Source organism: Etheostoma cragini, chromosome 15 (genome assembly GCF_013103735.1).
Source record: "Etheostoma cragini isolate CJK2018 chromosome 15, CSU_Ecrag_1.0, whole genome shotgun sequence".
Lineage (NCBI taxonomy): Eukaryota > Metazoa > Chordata > Actinopteri > Perciformes > Percidae > Etheostoma > Etheostoma cragini.
The window spans coordinates 22551704-22570868 of NC_048421.1; the positions used below are offsets into that span (position 1 = coordinate 22551704).

At 41.4% G+C, this 19165-nt stretch overlaps 2 protein-coding genes and 1 long non-coding RNA gene across 6 annotated transcripts in view; 2 read left to right on the top strand and 1 right to left on the bottom strand.

Annotated features, from left to right (window-relative positions):
- Positions 1-4189, top strand: part of csnk1da (casein kinase 1, delta a) — a 19825-nt gene extending 15636 nt beyond the window's left edge. The window contains exons 8-9 of the mRNA XM_034893268.1: positions 91-200; positions 1545-4189. Of these exons, the coding sequence (XP_034749159.1) occupies positions 91-200; positions 1545-1595 (161 nt within the window). The 3' untranslated portion in view covers positions 1596-4189. The remainder of the gene's footprint in view (positions 1-90; positions 201-1544) is intronic.
- LOC117957494 lies at positions 1529-13759 on the bottom strand. Of its 2 annotated transcripts, XR_004659523.1 has the most exons (3): positions 13744-13755; positions 8952-8959; positions 1529-1675 (listed from the first exon to the last, which is right to left on the bottom strand). It is a non-coding gene; the product is annotated as an uncharacterized LOC117957494 (long non-coding RNA). The 2 variants fall into 2 exon arrangements; XR_004659524.1 differs by lacking the exon at positions 8952-8959 and having other exon boundaries at positions 13740-13759.
- On the top strand, positions 7987-18796 carry si:ch211-234h8.7 (uncharacterized protein LOC561627 homolog). 3 transcript variants are annotated; one of them, XM_034893260.1, is made up of 7 exons: positions 7987-7996; positions 14719-14803; positions 15156-15416; positions 16004-16147; positions 16956-17566; positions 17654-17834; positions 18079-18452. In XM_034893260.1, the coding sequence occupies exons 3-7, from the start codon at positions 15194-15196 to the stop codon at positions 18450-18452; spliced, it is 1533 nt and encodes a 510-aa protein (XP_034749151.1). In that variant the 5' UTR covers positions 7987-7996; positions 14719-14803; positions 15156-15193. The 3 variants fall into 3 exon arrangements, with proteins under 3 accessions (XP_034749151.1, XP_034749152.1, XP_034749150.1); XM_034893261.1 differs by lacking the exon at positions 7987-7996 and adding an exon at positions 9119-9451 and having other exon boundaries at positions 14713-14803; positions 18079-18796; XM_034893259.1 differs by lacking the exon at positions 7987-7996 and adding an exon at positions 9328-9451.
- Positions 18797-19165: the final 369 nt, after the last annotated feature.

The following is a 19165-nucleotide window of genomic DNA, read 5'->3' on the forward strand; positions in this document are numbered from 1 at the left end:
TAATCCAGCCCATGTGTTGTAATCTAGACGACTACAGCCGGTTCTCTCCCATCCACCCATTGGAAACGTCTTGACTTTTTTGTCTTCCAGGTCTGGAGAAGGAGAGGAAGGTGAGCATGCGTCTTCATCGTGGGGCACCTGTCAACATCTCCTCCTCAGACCTGACGGGACGCCAGGACACATCCCGCATGTCGTCACAGGTAAGACACGCACAGCTTAGTTGTTAGGCACCGAATCCACAACAGGTCTGACGTGCCAAACTGCACAGTAGAGCAGAAAAACAAATCCCACTTAGTGGAAAGTAAAGAGAACAAAGGGAGGACTTTGCACTGCATGCCAGTAAATATTATGCAATATGTAATTCATACTTAATTGTTTTAACAAGTAGTCACCAAAAAAGGAACTATACATCACAAGAGAGCACACTGTATCAGCATGTGCAGACTTCCCTTTTCACTTGTTCCAAATGTAGTTTGTTCCCCTTTTTTTCGTTTTACGTTTGCTGACATGAAGCAGCCAAACGGCAATGGTTTTGTAACAGTTTGTTTTGTAACGGTTGAGATTAGGAAGTTTTAGGACGTCCAGGTTTAATTTTCTGTCTTTTTTCCTTTAAAAGTGGGTGGAATGTTTGTCATTGTCATCATAAGATTAAATGTCAATACATCTCATTAAGCTGACTCTTTTATCCAATGCAACAACCACAATTGCTTTATATATCAGAGGTTGCACACATCTGGAGCAACTATGGGTTTAGTGTCCCCTAAGTGGTGTTGCTCAGGGACACATTGGTTGATGTGTCACAGTGGGAATCAAGCCCGGATCACCCACGTCAAAGGCGTGTGTCATATCCACTGCGCATGTTAAGGGTTCAGAATGTGACTTGTATGAAAAATAACTTTTTGTCATATTTTCTCAAAATTGTTAGTATATTCTGACTGTAGCACTTCTGGCAGATAATCGGTGACAAAAATGTGTTTTTTTATGCTCCTATTGTCTTTTGCAAGTTTCCTCAAATGTTTTCCGAAATATTTTAGCCACTGTTCAGCTGTTAAATGAGTTTGTGACCAAGCCTAGCCAAAACAAAGAAACCAGCCATCAGCTGGCGCAAACTTTTTTTCCTTTTTGTTTCTGAAAACATTTGGGGATGTTTTTAACGTACTTTACTCTTTCGAACAGCACATTAAAAGTAGGCCTGCATGATTCGCGGGGAATTTATTCTTTTAAGCTTTTTTTAGCTTAGGATTGATATCACGATTCTCTGCCTCGATTTATTTATTTTTCTCACAAAGTGTAATGTTTATTGCACGGGTGAACCATGACAAAACAAATTAACAATTTGTTTAAAAAATGAAGTTGTTAACAGGGTGATTTTATTCTAACAATTAATCGTGCAGGCCTAGTAACTGACTCTCAACGTCAAGTCCCACGTTTAGGGCAGCGTTTCACAATCCAGCCCGTGGATCACTCCTCAAAAACATACGTTTGTATTTGGCATGGATGATGACATCATCACTAATGACTTTGTTTCCGTCTGTCTCCTGCAGGCCCTGTCCCGGGTCACACCCAGTGGCCTTCAGTCCGCAGCTCCCCGGTGAAACCCTCCCATCCATCCGTGCACCATGTAGGCCTCAACGTGCTCCACCTGCAGCGTACACACACACACACACACACACACCTAAATAATACACACACAGGACTCTGAAATGACAGAAGACTACCAACTAATGCACCGGAGTTTTGCTGCGCTCTTGTTCACTTGACTGAGGAAAAGATGCACAACCAGCAGTGTGTGTGTGTTTGTGTGTGTCGGGGGCGTGAGAGCTAGGCGGGTGGAGTACAGTTTGGTAGCAGCCACGGCTTCCCTTCTTCTCCAATGGAAGATGTGGAACCCCCTCTCTTACAGTTGATCAAGCCATGGATACACTTTCTTTTTAAACTTTGGTTTTTACTTAATTTTGTTCTTTAGCATTACACCTTCTCTGACACCAGCTCCACTGATCAGACTTCAAAAGGGCTGGAGAATGATTCTGTAAGCTGTTAAATAGTGTGTGGGACATTTTTGATTTTGAAAGCAAGAAGACGTGATCCATCATAGCAGTGTTAAAGGCCACTGACTCCTTAAACCCCACAAGTCAACATTTTATTTTTTTTTGTTCAAGGTTTAAATGTAAAGGTAGGATAACCCCCTTGTTTTTAAGAATAGGACAAAAGGTATTTGAATGTTCTATTTTTTTTTTTTTTTTCTTCTGGGTCCTCCTTGGGTGCATTGCAACCAGGATGTTGTAGTTAATCCAAAAAACACACGGCATATTTTCTGTCATGCCTTCAGGTTGTGACGAGTGTGCTGCCTTGGAAAGCTGTGAATGAATCGATCTGTCCACAATGAATGGATGAGATGTTGTTTTTAAGCCGATAAATAGTGATGTGGTTTTGTGTGTGTTTGTGTGCTTCTGTCTTAGGGTTATACAAGCTCAAAGGGGTGGGGATAAACATGTTGAGGCGTCTTTACTTTTAGGGGTTTAACATCCTGACCTCACTCTGGACCACTTAACCCTCTGGCCATTTCCTACCTAGACCTCGTCAAACGCTCACGGTCTGCCTCCCACTAATGTCATTTTTCCAATGGAATGCTACAACATTCTACTCGACAGTTTCAGCCAACCAGCACAGAGCAAACAAGGAGCTGGTATAGCCACGTCCAAGACGGCATAACAACTCCACAACGGAGGCATAATAGTGGTTATTTTGCAGTCATTATTTTGGAAAAATGCATCCTGGTGAGCAAAACAAACGGCTCTTTAGTGTGTTTGGTCTTCTAGCCTCATTTAAAATCATCTGACATTGACTATGTGCCAATACAGCAGATTTTGCGACATGGTAACACAGTGTACAACCAAACTATGTCAACTCTACTGGAGCCAGTCTGTCCTTGACATATGACAACATTAAAGGCACACTCCACCAAGTTTACACATCAAGATCAGTTTTTTGTCACAAAGAGAACTGCTCAGCCTGTGAAAACGGGTGTAGATTGTCATCGGTTGAGCAGACTTGAGTTGCATCATGGGAAATGTAAGATCGAGGGCTTTTGGGGATTGATCCACACAATGCGGGGGCGGGGGCATATATCTTATCTTTTGCCTTCCTTTTGACCTTTTTTTTTTTTTTTTCTAATTTAGTATTCAAGTCCCACAACTTTATGGGAGCACAAAACAGGATGCCAAGTGTTCCTGATTCTATGCCTCTGACTTTTGATGTATAGTGAAATAAAAAATAAAAACAGGTGGCGTAAATGGAGCACAATAAGAGACACAAGAGCCTAAAGGCTTAATGTAATAAGTACACTTCAATTAAACCTTGATCAGCTGATCTTTCTGACCAACTCGGGACATCCCCATGAGGAGGTCTGTCGAGAGCTGTGAGAATCCAGGTAGAAAATGGACCGGTGTGCCTTAACATCGGCTAAATGGAAAGCGAGGAGGTTTTGGAGAGCGAGTGTTGTCTTAAAAGGTCTCAGCTCTACTGGAGCTACGAGCCCCAGTGACCTGCGTCCTTCCATCTGAGCGGTCGGCCGATCCGACCAATGAATCCTGCAGATTTGGAAGTAGGAAATCCTCAATGTGGTAGACTGGTTGCAAAGTATTGTAGGCTGTTTTTCTGTAGCTTGAGGGAGAAAGGGTTGTAGTGGTAATTTGTACATGTTTGTTATGTTGTGTATAGAATGTGCTTACTGTCGACCATGTCCACATGAGCCGCTGTATGGTTCCGGATAATAACGGAGGTGTATGGAGGGACTGGGAATGCCTCACTCTATTAGTTTAAAAAACATATATAGATATATAATATACCTCACCTGGGGGCTTGCAAAACAAAAACAAAAAAAGTGATGGATTGATATTGTTTGGCACACTGATGATGGCTATGATAGATGCAAGTACACTTTAAGGGATACTAGTTTTTTTTCAGTCTGTCATGTCTGCTTCTCTCAGTTCTTTATTTGTTTCACCTCCTGTCCAATGTTGCTTTTAACTGCAGTGGATATGGTCGCTCATGTCCCGCAATGCATTCTTACTGTGGATTCATGGGAAATCTTCTCTTTCCACTCCCACCTTAAGACTTTTGCTCCTCATTTGTAATGCCACTGTATTTGTGTATTTTAAAAGTGTAAATAAATTAATAAGTACTTGTATATGTTGTTGTTTTTTTATTGAGTGAGCTGGCTGAAATTAAAAGCTGAGAAATTGAGAGATTTGGGGAGGGTTTGCATATTTTCTTGTGTTTAAATTGTTAGGAAAACCATCCTCCTGAGACCTAAAATGTCCATACCAGAAATCATAATGACATTGTTTGGACCTACGGTGTACACACATCATCTTTAGGCCCCACAACTCAGTGATTGGGGATCAGGCTGTTCTCTGGAAACTGTTAAATACCTGAAGCTCACTACACATAAAATCACAAGTCTACATCAGTGCTAACAATGTGTACGTAGGCGGCATAACAACTTCGTGATTTGATTATATATTATGTCAGAGATATATGTTATAAAGATGTTCCCCTAGTGACCAGATAAATAATTGAATGTCGCTTTAAAGTGTTACGTCACACACTAAAGCACTTTTTCGCACAAGACTAGTATTACCGGGGGACCTGTAATAATGGCGGAGGTCATCCTCAACATTGAATGCATGACAATGTCATTAAATGAGTAAAATACAGATGTCACTTTTCCTGTATGAATGCACCGCACAAAAGCTAAACAAGAGGGGACCATTTCTAAATTACATATGGTCCCCTTGTAATAAAGTCCCATGCAAACAGGGCTTAAATGTCCCTTGACATGGTGCTCTTTGGATGCTTTTGATATAGACCTTAGTGGTACCCTAGTACTGTATCTGAAGTCTCTTTTATATAGACCTTAGTGGTACCCTAGTACTGTATCTGAAGTCTCTTTTATATAGACCTTAGTGGTCCCCTATTCCTGTATCTGAAGTCTCCCCCAACATTCAGCCTTGGTGCAGAATTCCAACCACTAGAGCCAGTCCCACAATGAGCTTTCCTTAGTATGTGCCCTTTCTGAGTCTGTAGCTTTTTTTTTTTAGCTTTCAATCCTATGCTAAAAAAAATAGTGATCTCAGTTTGTAGCCACTGGGGGACCATAGGCGTTCTGGGGAACTCATATTAATGTTAAAGAAAAACTCATAAACCTAAAACAATCATGCTTTTAAAAGACACATTAACACAAACATTTTAGTAAACATGAACAACTATCCAAATCAAAAAACTGGGTGCTAAAACTCAAATGTGTGATGTGATCAAGTATGAAGTGCTCTCCATAGTTAATGAAAAAGATTTTCCAGATGACACAGAGCACCCAGGGGGATGTTTGGACTATATGAAGACATTTTCTGTTTCACAACTGAAGACTCCCATTCGTTGTCAGTGGGAAAATACTAATACTTCCTTACAGACCACCACTGGGGGGTGCTATGAGGCAACATGAGCACCTACTGCAGGACGGTTAGACAACAGGTCATGCTTCTCCTCCCTGCAGGATGTGAAGAGATCCACTCTGAGAACTCTCAAACCAAAGGAGAGGAAGGATACAAAGCAATATATGAAAAGTTATTTCTCATTTCTGCTTCTTCCGAATTCTACAATATTCTTTGATTTTTGTTGTTTATACTGATACGCCTAATTCATATGCACATAACTGTAGAAAAACAAGGACGCAGTGTGGATAGAGTAAGATAGTGATATTGCGGGGCTTAGTATTCTGTGTCTGAAACCCAGCATTTGGTCAAAGTGGAGGACGCCTTCGTGGGACAGGTAAGCAATCAACAGCTGACTGTGATACAGGAAGACACGTCTGAGTCTCTTAATACTTAAAGCTGCACTAATCTAAGCTTTACATCTTGCAGCTCATTGTTCTCAGATAACCCCCCCCCCCCCCCACCTTGAGTTTTTATTTTCATACCACTTTCTACTTCTACTCTGCTACATTTCAGAGACAAATATTGTACTCCACTACATTTATCTGACAACTTTAGTTACTTTACGAATGCAGATTTATGCACATAAAACACAGTTCATAAAATACAATGTTTCATTATTAAGGACCCAACTTTTAGTCCAGCTGAAATAATAAAACATAACTGTATGGATTGTTTCCAGTTTGTGAAATGTGAGGGGTTTTCTCCTTTAAGTACCTTTACTTTTAATACTCTTAAGTACATTTTCCTGATGATACTTTTACTTAAGTAACATTTTCAGTGCAGGACTTTTACTTGTAACAGAGTATTATTAGTGCTTTTCCTTGAGTACTTCTTCCACCACTATATGCTGACAGTTACGGAAGAACTCAGGAGCAGCACAACTCTGGGTATGTGAAGAGTGGCGGGGGGGGGGGGGGGGGGGGGGGGGGGGGGGGGGGGGGGGGGGGGGGGGGGGGGCATATATCTCCTGCAGATGTTATCAAGTTTGGGTTTGCTGGCACCATAACGTGGGCACCGCAAACAACGATGCAAACCCAAATCTTGTTTTGCAAGGTCAGTCTATCTCTCTGGGGAATAGGCTAGGCCCTTTACCCTGTTTCCACCGACCTTTAAAAGGACAAGGTCCTTGAACACAACATTCAACAGCTACTAGACTCCCTCAACCTCTAGAGACACCTATATGCTATTCATCACTGAACACAGGGAAGGTTTGGTGTTGTATGGCCGAATTAATCTTCCGTCCCTGGACCCGTGACTTAGGAAGACCTGATGTCACCTAGAGTTTCTCCATTGTCTTACCACAACCAGGGCTGCATCTCATGTTGCTTAAATTGACTCCTCGACTCCTCCACCCACCTCCCTTCCTCGCGTCTTAATCCCTCCCACCGAGAAGGCACGGCAGCTGTATGGGTAGTGTTATCAACCCTTCTCAGCTGCACACTTTCCTGGTCCTCGAGGCAGAATTAAGAGCTATGAGACGGCCTTCCGGTTCAGCCCAGGACCAAGGAGATATAAAAAAAAATAAGGGACGTGAGATGTACCCATGGTGTTTCATGGTGTCATCAGGCTTATCTCAGTGTGGGATTGAAGACTACTGTTATACTCTAGCAGTAGTTTTACCTGGACCCACAGTGACGGACACAAGAAACTGGAAGACTGTTGTAATGCTAAAGGGGGCAGCAGCAGGGTCCACTCACTCCCAAGTGAGAGTTTCCAGGGCATCCAGGCAGAAAAGATTAAAAAAAATAAAAAATAGACTCAGGCTACGTTATTTATTGAGGGGAAATTACAGTTTTTCACTCCTTGTTATTTACACACAGACCTGAAATACACACACATGCCCAGGGCTTATACATTTGTTAATGAAGAGATGTCAGAGTAAGGGGACCTGAACCGGTTCCTAAGCCAAGTCTCAACAGAATTAGCAACTGCCACCCGAAAACGACATATAGCAAACAGCCACAGGCTGGATTTGTACCTGCGGCTGCTGCGGTAAGATGAGCCTTTCTACAGAAAAGGAGTGCCGGGCCACATGATCCACAGAGAGACAACAGGCAAGGCTGGATGTGACTGGACGGAGAAGGTGTGCATGGCAGATCTGAGTCACAAAGAAGGGGAAAAAACTGGATCAGGCAGGTATGTATTTATAAAATGTAAAAACAGGGCAGAATTACAACATAATTCACTCGGGATGAGGCCAATATGTAACCACAGAAGCTTTCACAACAAACTAGTGAAGAGGAAGAACTGGTTTAATAACACAGACACAAGTGATTTAACTTATTCTGGCTGATTGGGTCGTTGCTCAGGTTAAAGGTCAGCCAGAGCTTTAATGGGAATTTATTAGGGCACAAGTCTATTCTACCAATAATAAAGCTGTCATCTGTCGTGTCCTAACAGGTGCAACAAAGCTGCCAAGAGACTCGTGAAGATCTCAATCAATCACACCCACACAGTCCTGGGAAGAGGTCCAATCAGCCAGATTAACTGACATCACGCGTGTGGTTGTTCACGGCCCATCTGAGCTTTCTTTTTCTCAAAGGCAGAGCAGGATACCCAGGGCTCGGGTTACACCGATCGCCATTTCTAGCCGCTGGGGGACCATAGGCAGGCTGGGGGGGGGGGGGGGGGGGGGGGGGGGGGGGGGGGGGGGGGGGGGGGGGACACATATTAATGCTAAAATCATGAAGCGGCAATCAGAGGAAATGGACCGCAGGTGTGATGAGCAGCAGGTGTGATGAGTGTGTGGAGAGCAGAATGTAGGTCAGACACGGCCAGACACACAGGACAGAGAGGAGAAACGACAAAAACAACAGGGAGAGCCTAACAACTAACCTACAGATTAACAGAAAACCCCTGATGCAAACCATTTAACCCTTGTGTTGTCTTCCTGTCAACCATGGGGAAAAAAAATGCTTTCTCCAACTTTTTTTGTCACTATTTCAATGTTATGGGTGCTTTTTTCAGTTTTTTTTTTTTCAGTTTTTTGATATTTCTTATTTGACATTTTCAGCACTTATTTTGAAAGCCTATTTTTTTTATGATTAAAAAAAACTTACACCGGGTCAAATTTGACCCATGGACAACATGAGGGTTAAAAAAATAATATTATTGATTGATGACATTATCAAGTTGCATTATGGGGATTGTAGGTGTTTTTGGAAGTTGACCTTTTTTTCCATCTTCAGTTTATGAAAGAAAACAAACTAATTCACTGTACTTGTCCTTAAAGATACTTTGAAATACTAGTTAGCATGCTGCATTTTTGAATTCAGTTTATTATGTGATAATGCATTTAAAAATAAAGGGTCAGCCTACCTTTACGGCCTTGTTAAAGACACCAATGTTAGCCTACATCCCACCATTTTAAGCTAACTAGGCCTTATTGAACTAGATAATCTTGTAAAGCGCATTTCCCACAAAGATAAAAGAGTATACCACCCAGGCCTCCACTACACACACAACTGTATACGTTCATTTGTCACATACAGAGACAGTTACAGAGTAGCTTTCACGACTACACTGTTGACAAAACCACTGGCCAGAAATAGCGGCGCGCGCCGTGTCCTCATTGGTCACTGCTGAGTGGCGCCTATGACTTAGGATGCGATCATTTTAGACCCGCCCTTCAATTGCTACTATTGGCCAGGCGTCCATGCTTACGAAAGGTAACGTAACCCCATTTGTACAGGTCCTATCCCCTGACCAATCAGCTATCCTAACCTTCCACTCGATGTCAAATGGCTAACCCCGGCCAATCGACCACTATGGGTATAGGCGTGGTCATAGTGGGATTCGTCATTTTTCGTGTGGGAGGCGTTAGGACCCAGCAGCGCAAGGGCTGCTGCTGCTCCCTGCCCACTGTATGCTGATGGTCTGTGGACGTGCGGGCAGAAACGCGGCTCCGGTGATGAAGCTGGACGAGGGACGGTCACAGCTCTAGGCTGCATCCCCCGGTAAGAGAGTCAACGGTTTTTCACTGCGTCATCACGACTCATCACATTCAATCTCTCCGCTTATAGAAAATGTAAGTCAATATAATATCCTAGTTATAATAATAATAACTTTTATTTATTAAGCGTATTTCAAGAAACCCAAGGACACTTTGCAGAATTACTGTGGCTAAGCTAAAGGAGGTTGTAGGCTGATGTAAACAGGTGGTGTTTCAGGAGTTAAAAAAAAAATGTCCAGGGATGTTGCATTTCGGATATCTGCGGGGAGGATGTTCCAGATGGATGGGGCCGGAATGCGTCCGTCACTCACCGTTAAGAGGGAGGCACCTGTCGTCCGTCTTCTCGCGTGGTTTTAAATTGACATTTTTGATGGATGTTTCTTTTACGACGCCAGCCACTAGAGATGCTGTATGGAGTGTCGTGGGAACAAGTCAGGACTGGCTGGTTTAGACTTAAAACTTAAAACCCTTTTATTTTGAAATGGCATAGGCCTAGCCCTATTTTCAGAGTAATTTACAAAAGAAATTCATTAGACAGACATTTTCATTGGAAGGGCTTGATGACACTAATGTGTGGTGTCAAGGAAACATAACCTGACATTAGTATAATTATTGATAACTTAATAAATTAATAATAGCCTTTATTATAGCGGACCGTTGAAGAGAGACAGAGAGAGAGAGAGAGAGAGAGAGAGAGAGAGAGAGAATGACATACAGCAGGTGAGCTATTCAATTCAATTCACTTTTAATTTGATTTGTTCATAAAATGTAAAATTATTTAACATTTTATCATACCTTTACAATAGCCTTGCTTCTTTACTTTCCTTTTGAAGTTCTTAAAACACTTGGTTAGCAAATTATTTACACATTCAGCAGAAACAGTCAAATTAATTTGGACTTGTCGATATTCTCTATAATTTTAGCTCTGTTTTTGTCTCTACCAATGAAATACTCTCTTTAGCTGCTATATAATCCACTATGTTCACCAGCTAGTCTCTATCTCTATATATTACTCTGTAGGGTAAATGCCAACACCAACATAGGTTCTTTTGCCACTGACTCAGATTGTTATTATATGTGTCTGACTACATCATGGGAATATAGAGTGCCTGATGTGTAATCATGTGTAGCCTCAGGCTACATCAACGTGACCACATTTGAATCTAAAGGTCCCATGGCTGGAAAATGTCAGTTAATGAGTTTGTTTAGCATTAATATGTGTCCTGCAGCCCACCTATGGTCCCCCGGTGGCTAGAAATAGAGATAGTTGTAAAACCGAGCCCTGGGTATCCTGCTCTGCCTTTGAGAAAATAAAAACTCAGATGGGCCGATCTGGAATCCTGCCCCTTATGAGGTCATAAGGTAAAAGGTTACCTCCCCTTTCTCTGCTTTGCCCGCCCAGAGAATTTGCCCACCCATGATAAAGAGACACCATGGCTTTCAAACGAGCAAAGTGGCAGTTGGTCAAGGCCACACCCCCACCCTCCACCTTGCCCTTCAGACTTCAGTATAAGGAGACCACTAAGGCCCATGTAAAAGAGACTTCAGACACAGTATTAAGGGACCAGTAAAATCTATATAAAAGTATCCAAAAAGAACTATGTCATGGGACCTTTTAAAAACAAAAATCTTAGGTTATATGTTTATGCTTCAGGACCAGACTTCTTAGGTGTTTTGGAGCCCCTAAAACTGAGAAATTTGTATAGCACTGTAATGGTCTGTATTGAATGTATGTATCCTGTCTGCACCACATTGACTGCTGCTGTGTAAGAACACAACGCTTTCAAGCTTGGCAGCAAAGTTAGCTTCCCGAGAAAAAAAAAAAGACTTCATACCTCAGTATAACTGTTCGTACCTCAGTTGTGTTTTAAGCCAAGCCAGTGGGCACGATCTTACCCGGCCCAAAGTCACTTTTCTTTTTTTTTTTTTACACACACAAACACAATCAAACACACATTTGACGGACATCCAAGGCAGAGTTTATAAACTGCTGACAGATTGTCAATTAGGGGTGGGAAAAATAATCGATACAGCTTAGTATCGCGATATTTTCTCTGCCAATACTGTATTGCTGCACAGACAGCAAGTATCATTCTTTTATTATTAATGTGTTGGTCAGTTTGTCCCATTGTGCAACAATAAGATTGAAGTGATATGAACAAACAGAGAAACTTTTTAGATAAAACACATGTTGTCAAAGTTTCCTTTTTGGGAAGTCGTTTGAAATTGGGAAAAATTGGAAGTTGGAAAAAAGGTTATAAATTGCAGTATATTGCAATATGTTTAAATTCCAATAATATTGTATGGGGGCATAAGTATTGTGATATTATCGTATTGGGAGGCATCTGGTGATTCCCAATTCCCATTGTCAGTGGTGCTGTTTAGCTCGGTAAGCTTGCTGACTGGTGTCGAATCAGTGCCAGCACCCAGCTCTTCCTACAGACTTGCAACTGTCTGACAACTCTTCGACGACTGCCACACAGTTGCCCCTTATGTGCCAATGCCACTTGGACGATCTCGGTCCTACTGGCTTTCGTCAGCTAAACTCAAACTAACAACTCTGAAACGACCGACCTCTCACAGAGCTCTGTAGCCGAGTCACAAGACCAGTTGGCAGTTGCCTATAATTTCATACATCTTCAAACAACATCTTCAAAACCCGTTCATGACAAGGTGTTGGTTTGGAACATGGACCCTTTCTCATTCACATTAGATAGTAAAATGTTAAATAGTGCAGCTTTAAAGATGAAGTCCTACCAAACTCATGTTACATTTCAGACGTGTTGTGTTCTGTTTGTCCTACGAATGGCTAACATCTGGAGGTCGGAGCTCTCTTCATACAGTCCATTAACCTTCTGGGTCATAAATGCTGCTAATAAATCAACTTGACTGGCTGTAAGAACAACAGCCTTTAAAATTATATATACATTTTATTGATTGAGAAATCACTATCAATAGTGATTTGAAATACATTTTGCTTTTTGAGTCTACCAGCCCCTCGAGATCTTGAGGTGCATGTTTTAAAATGTATGCTTTTATACAATCATAGTGTGTGTAGTTGTTTGCAGATAAGCAAAGCCGAATCCATCACGTAGATTTTTGGAAGAGTGTAGCATCAAGACTTTATCTGATATCCAAGGAGACCCAGAGGACAATCTTTATGAAAGCAGACAGGCCTATTACAGGGCTTTGTTTCCAAAGCTGTGTATGAAATAATGCAGCATCTTGCCCTGGGGACTGACTGTTTACGTCACAGTGTGTGTGTGGCTTGAAATGATCATGTTACCTAGAGACACTGGATTTTCTGGCTGTTTTGGTGGGAGGAAAAAACCCACACAGCTCGTTCCTTTAGGTTTTCAAGAGGTTGTAAATAAACTGATGGCGCCCCTGACAATTTCCCCATAGTCCAAACAGCAGATGAGTGTCTCTACTCGGGATGGGCATCATTCTGACTCTTCCTTACAATTCTGGTTCTTTGACCTATTTCATGCCTTAAATTGTTAATACGTTTTAATTAGTTGATAGTTTATGGGGATTCATTCAAAAGAATTAGGTTTACACACCGTCCTTAAGTAGTAGAACAATGTTATGTACTCCAGCACAATTAAAGATTTAAAAAAGAAAAAACACAATAACGATGTGCTTGATAGGTTTGGAATATTTTGGCATGCAGATGTTCAAATGTATCCAAATCTATTCTCAGGCTTCCATGGCAGGGTCAGTTTGAAGGTAACACTAGCTTACAGGAATAGATCAGAATGTGATTATTAGAAGTGTTGCACAGATAAGGAGTATTTTGAAGGTAACTGTCCCACAGAAAGAGACCGACTGAGGTGTGTGAGGACAAGAAGAATATGGTCACTCTTGTATAGACATTTGTGTGTGTACAAACGGCGTCTCTCTTTGACATGAAAGTTTGTTCATGAATTTCCCGATATCAAACCCAGATATCAGTTCTGACTTTCAGCTTTGATTCAGTGGATTTACACAGTCACATTACATTGACAGTGTTGCAAGTAGTAGTAGTAGTAGAGTAGCTCTTTTAAAAAAAAATGTATTCATATTAATAGGATTTTATTGATATGCTTTTTTAAGGGGAGCAAAATTCATTGGCAAAAATTTCAATAAGCTTAAATAAAGTCAATGTCAATTGTATTTGTGTAGCACCTTTCCTTTCACCTAAACCCAAAGCATACTCATTAAAATAAAGCATAAATAGGAATACACAACAAGACATTCATCAAAGACAATCAAGACTTACAAGTCTCTTACACACACGCACATTCGCGCACACACACACACACACACGTCTCAGACTTTGTTTGACCTTAAAAACTTCTCGGTTGCCTTTTTATGTCTCATTTCATTGTCCAGCTGCATTGTCCTTACATTGAAATATTACAAAAATAAAGAGCCTTATTTTTATGGATTTCCCTTATTGTACTTTTACTTTCATACTAACTTATAGCTCTACTCTGCACTACAAGAACACTGCTCTTTTTTATTTCCATGCCTTGCATGGGCTAACGATGAAGCTAACTTCTTGCCTGGGACATGTTAGCATTAGCCTCAGTCTTGTAGCAATAAATAGTATAGTCATCAAGTACATACAGTATATAAGATCCCTTTTATGTGGTTCTTGTCTTAAAACAAGTCCACTTGAAATATGTCAAATTCAGCTGAAGGCAACGTGTTTAACTAGCTCATGGAGCTCATTTTAGCTTAATCAGCTAGCTAGCTAAACCTGATAAAATCTGTGAGAACAGTTGTTATTATCAGTTGCCGGAAAGCTGCTTGTTAAAAGTTTATTTTGTTTAAAGTATTTTGAAGGTAAATCTGCTACTGTCATCGTAAACGACATAGTTTATGTTCCACTAGAACGTAAAGCTTGACAGCCATAGCAACAGTAGCAACTAGGGTTGCACGATAAGAGGACAATAAACGCGATAACGTTGTTGAATATTGAGATAAAAAACAGATAAAGTGTACTCTGGCCCACTGGTTTTGGTATTCTTCTAAAATACAAAAAAACTGCTTGTTGAATTTAAAAGAAATGCTATGAAATCATTTACAACATTTTATTTTGAACAAATAGAACATTCAATTGAATATAAAATGGACTCCCGACATTGCACAGGCCTCGTAGCAACAGTAACCGAGGGGGGCAGCACTGAAATTATTTATATCTGAAATAAAGGTACACACTTTGTAGGATTTTTATAAGATTTTTGAATCCTTGAACTGTTTTCACTTTCTTGTTCTTAGTTTTAGTTGCTGTTGCGTGTTGGTCCAATCAGCGCTGATGCATATCATGTGTGGCTGTGAAGATTTCTGAGGGGAGAACGTCAGAACCTGTGTGAGTCTCTACAACCCACTGTTAGCATTCACTTCTCTGCATCCCTACCATAGACTGTAAAAATCTGTATATCTGAGCTGAATCATGTTTTCGGATATTGTATAATCTACAGATTTGCAGCTTTAAGGGCATACAATATTTAAAGCTTTAAGAGTGTCTGGCAATTCCAGTTAATGCTAATTGCATCACAGTCCATCTAAAAATGGTAATACTAATTAGTAATGTTAAACTCTACACATAACGTCTTTGGCAAAATATGTTTCGTCTCCGAGCAGTCTTATCATGCTGCAGAACTAAATTAGATGCACTTAAAGGGAAACTCTAAGTGCATGCATTTTTCTTTTTCTTTCAGCATTTCTCTCTGCCATTAACACACAGCCTTAGAGCACCATGGGAGGCGTGGCAGTGGACGTGGACACAGGAGGGGTGAAGGCTCCAGATGGCGGGTGGGCCTGGGCGGTGCTGGCCGGCTGTTTTGTCATCACAGGTTTCTCCTACGCTTTCCCTAAAGCGATGAGTGTCTTTTTCAAAGAGCTGATCAGGGAGTTTGGGGTGGGATACAGCGACACTGCCTGGATCTCCTCCATCCTGCTGGCCATGCTCTATGGCACAGGTAGGCTGCTCTGTGAACAGTACATACAGCCCAATACAAGTGGACACAACTAACTGTTGAATTCTTTTATGCACCTTTGCACTAAACACTCCTAGACTACAATACAGTGCTTTTTTTGTTCACTTTATTTATTTGTCACATGCACAACCATTTTAGCGGAGCAGTCATTGGCAATTAATTTATTATTCTTAGGAAAACACAGTAAAAATAAGAATCCTACACATAGACATACAATACAAAATATTGCAGAACTTTATATTATAATTAGACTAAAATAAAATAGAGCATAACAGAAAATGGTAACAGAAAATACTGTGTACAGTGTATCTAAACTGTGATGTGTTCAGGTAAAAAAGGTAGTGAAAGTTGTGTAAAGGTGTGGATAGTGTGCTCTGAGGAACCTGTTGCGGTGCACAGAGTTCAGCATGGTTTGTGGGACGAAGAAGAAAAAATCAAATTATAACTTCATCACCCCAGCTTCCAAAATCTCCAAAACTGTCTTATGTACACGCTGCATCTCGTGCTAACGGAAGAACTAGAACACACAGACACACACAGTCTAACTGAGTTTGTCACCCTTTTTCCAGGTCCTCTGTGCAGTGTGCTGGTGAACCGCTTTGGCTGTCGCCCAGTAATGATGGTGGGTGGCCTCTTTGCCTCTCTGGGAATGATCCTGGCCTCCTTCTCCACCAGCATCATCCACATCTACCTCTGTATTGGGGTCATTACAGGTTGGACTGAAAGTTTGTATTGTAACATCTGACTTGTCCTAACCAAGATAAATTAACACACCTACCTTAGGCTCACATCCATCCCTGCAAACTGACATTAAAGTACCCATATTGTAAAAAAGAAATCACTTTTTCTGGGATTTGGGGTGTTATTTTGTGTCTCTGGTGCTTGCACTTTAATATATATAGTAGTTTAGTATGTGACACACAGTATATGTGGATACCGTCTCCTCTCAGAAGAATTACCCTTTAAAGGAATTAATCAAGGCTTCCCACTGGTATATAAACACATTAGAGGCAGACAGACCTCTTCAACTTGGACAATGGACTCGCCAATGATGTCCCAAATCAATTTGATCCTGGTGCTGTTTCTATTACATTTCCTATTTATTTACATTTCAGTTACAATACCAATTTTGCTTGGACACAAAAGAGATTCTCAGAGAAGTTATACTGTAAATTGTGCAAGCGAGAAGCAAATCTCAAATATTTCTTATAATGTACCCAGTTAATGTCTACATTGACCCCCCCAAAACGTTGGTGGTCGGTTATGCATCCCTGCGGAAAAGGCATGTGTTAGAAAATTAATTTTAGGATTTGAAAAGCAATATCAAATCCCTCAAACAAAGATCCATTTCAATTGGGGAGTCAATTATTTTCCCCAGGGAAATTGGAAACAGGTTAAACATTCTGAATTAAGTTAAAGTACTTGATTAATAAAGGAGTACAAGAGATTAAACGAAAGTCATACATGTGTTTTAATAAGGAAAGTCAAAGAATATAAAAAGGGTTCTCTCTTTTGCTGCAGGTTTGGGCTTAGCCTTGAACTTCCAACCATCTCTCATTATGCTCAACCGCTATTTCAGTGTGAAGCGTCCTCTGGCCAATGGGCTGTCAGCCGCTGGAAGCCCTGTGGCCCTGTGCTGCCTCTCGCCCCTGGGCCAGCTTCTCCAGGACCATTACGGCTGGAGGGGGGGCTTCCTCATCCTGGGTGGCATCCTACTCAACTGTTGTGTGTGCGGGGCGCTAATGAAGCCTCTGGTTGCCCCCAAGACTCTCAAGGCTAAGGACCCGGAACAGGACAACAAAGGAGAAACAGAGAAAAAGAAGAAGCCCAAAGCCAAACTTCTGGACTTCTCTGTGTTTAAAGACTGTGGGTTTCTCATCTACACTGTGTCGGCGTCCATCATGGTGCTGGGGCTGTTTGTTCCTCCGGTGTTTGTCGTGAGCTATGCTAAAGAGCTGGGGAATGAGGACACTAAATCAGCTCTGCTGCTCACTATCCTGGGCTTCATTGACATTTTTGCACGGCCCACATGTGGTTTGATTGCCGGACTCAAATGGGTGCGGCCTCGTTGCGTCTACCTCCTTAGTTTTGCTATGCTTTTCAATGGAATCACTGACCTGGTTGGGTCACAGGTAGGTGACGGCTTGCATGTAATGAACTGGAAAGATAAAGCTTAGACCAATGGTGTAAAACTTAAACATGTTTTGCTCTGTTCCCAGGCCAAGGACTACGTCTCACTGGTGGTCTTCTGCATCTTCTTTGGCATCTCCTACGGCATGGTGGGTGCCCTGCAGTTTGAGGTTCTCATGGCAATAGTTGGTACTGCAAAGTTCTCCAGTGCAATTGGCCTGGTCCTGCTCATGGAGGCCATTGCTGTGCTGGTGGGACCGCCTGGCGCAGGTATGTAACCCCAAAGACAAAAGTACACTATTTATTGTAAAGATTTGTACTGACATTCATAAAAAAGAGCTGCATAAAAGGAAAATAGAAGCACCCTTTTTGAGACATATGTTGCAACACGTTCTCACTTCCATTGTGTCAAAAAGTTGGAAAAAACAGGAGAAGTTTTAAATGTGTATGTAAACTAGCATTATCTCTGTGTGGTTTTCCTGTTTCGTCCACTCATCTGTTTCCTCTCTGTCAGGCCGGCTTCTTGATGCCACCAAGAATTACATGTGGGTCTTCCTGCTGGCAGGATGCGAGGTGGTCCTCTCAGCTCTGGTTCTGGCTACTTGTAACTTCCTGTTTATCAGCAACAAGTCCTCTGCATCGGCAGACAAGCTTGACAACATCGCAGTGACACACAATGCCAGTACAGAATTGTGCAGCAAACCTGTGGATATGAGTGACGAAGAGGAGAAGGGAGAAAGAGAGACGCTAGAGAAGGAGGTAATAAAGGATTTAAAGGACGAGGAGGCCAGGCCAGAAAGTGTAACAGTGGAGTCACGGGAAGTGGAAAAATTCTTAAAAGAGCCACAAAATGGTGACATAGCCACCAATCCTGAAACAAGCCTGTGAGCAGCATGGGTGTAAATTTCATCTAACAGTTGCGGGGGACAATAAAAATTAAATTTATCATGAGAAATTCTTAAATGGAACACAAACAGTACAGTTACCATTGTACAGTTGTAGAGGATATGTGTAGTTGTGGAACTCCAGTAAGTAGGCTGGCAAGACTATTTTATTCACTTTAAACATCAAATTAAGTGATTATTGTCTTTAAAACAGTTGATGCTGAACTGAGAACTGAGCCTCCTAGCATGCTAGCTTGATAACTAGCCAGCTAGCTTCTTATGTGTAACCAGTGAAAGCATGTTGGGTGGAATTAGCAAGTTAGCTTACCAGCTATCCAACAAGCTATTTAGCAAACTACCAAACAAGCTAGGTAATGTTTTAATCGCTAATATAGAGGATTTATGGAAAAATCATAATTGTTTTGTCATGACTAATGAAAATTAGCATCTGTATTACAGAAAATAATCACTTCATCCGACGTTTAAAGTGAATAAAACAGACACGTCTATGTCAGAGTTACTTGTTCTCTCCTACCCAGCGTAGTCTCTCTTAACAGCAGTGGTGTCCAGATTGATCCAAATATTGATACTATTTATACTAACGTCAATACCAGTATAATAAGATCAATACTTTAGTTTCCGTTTCTTAACCGTTGTGTTGTCCTCGGGTCAAATTGACCCGTTTTCCTATATCAATGTTCTTTTTAACTCCCCAAA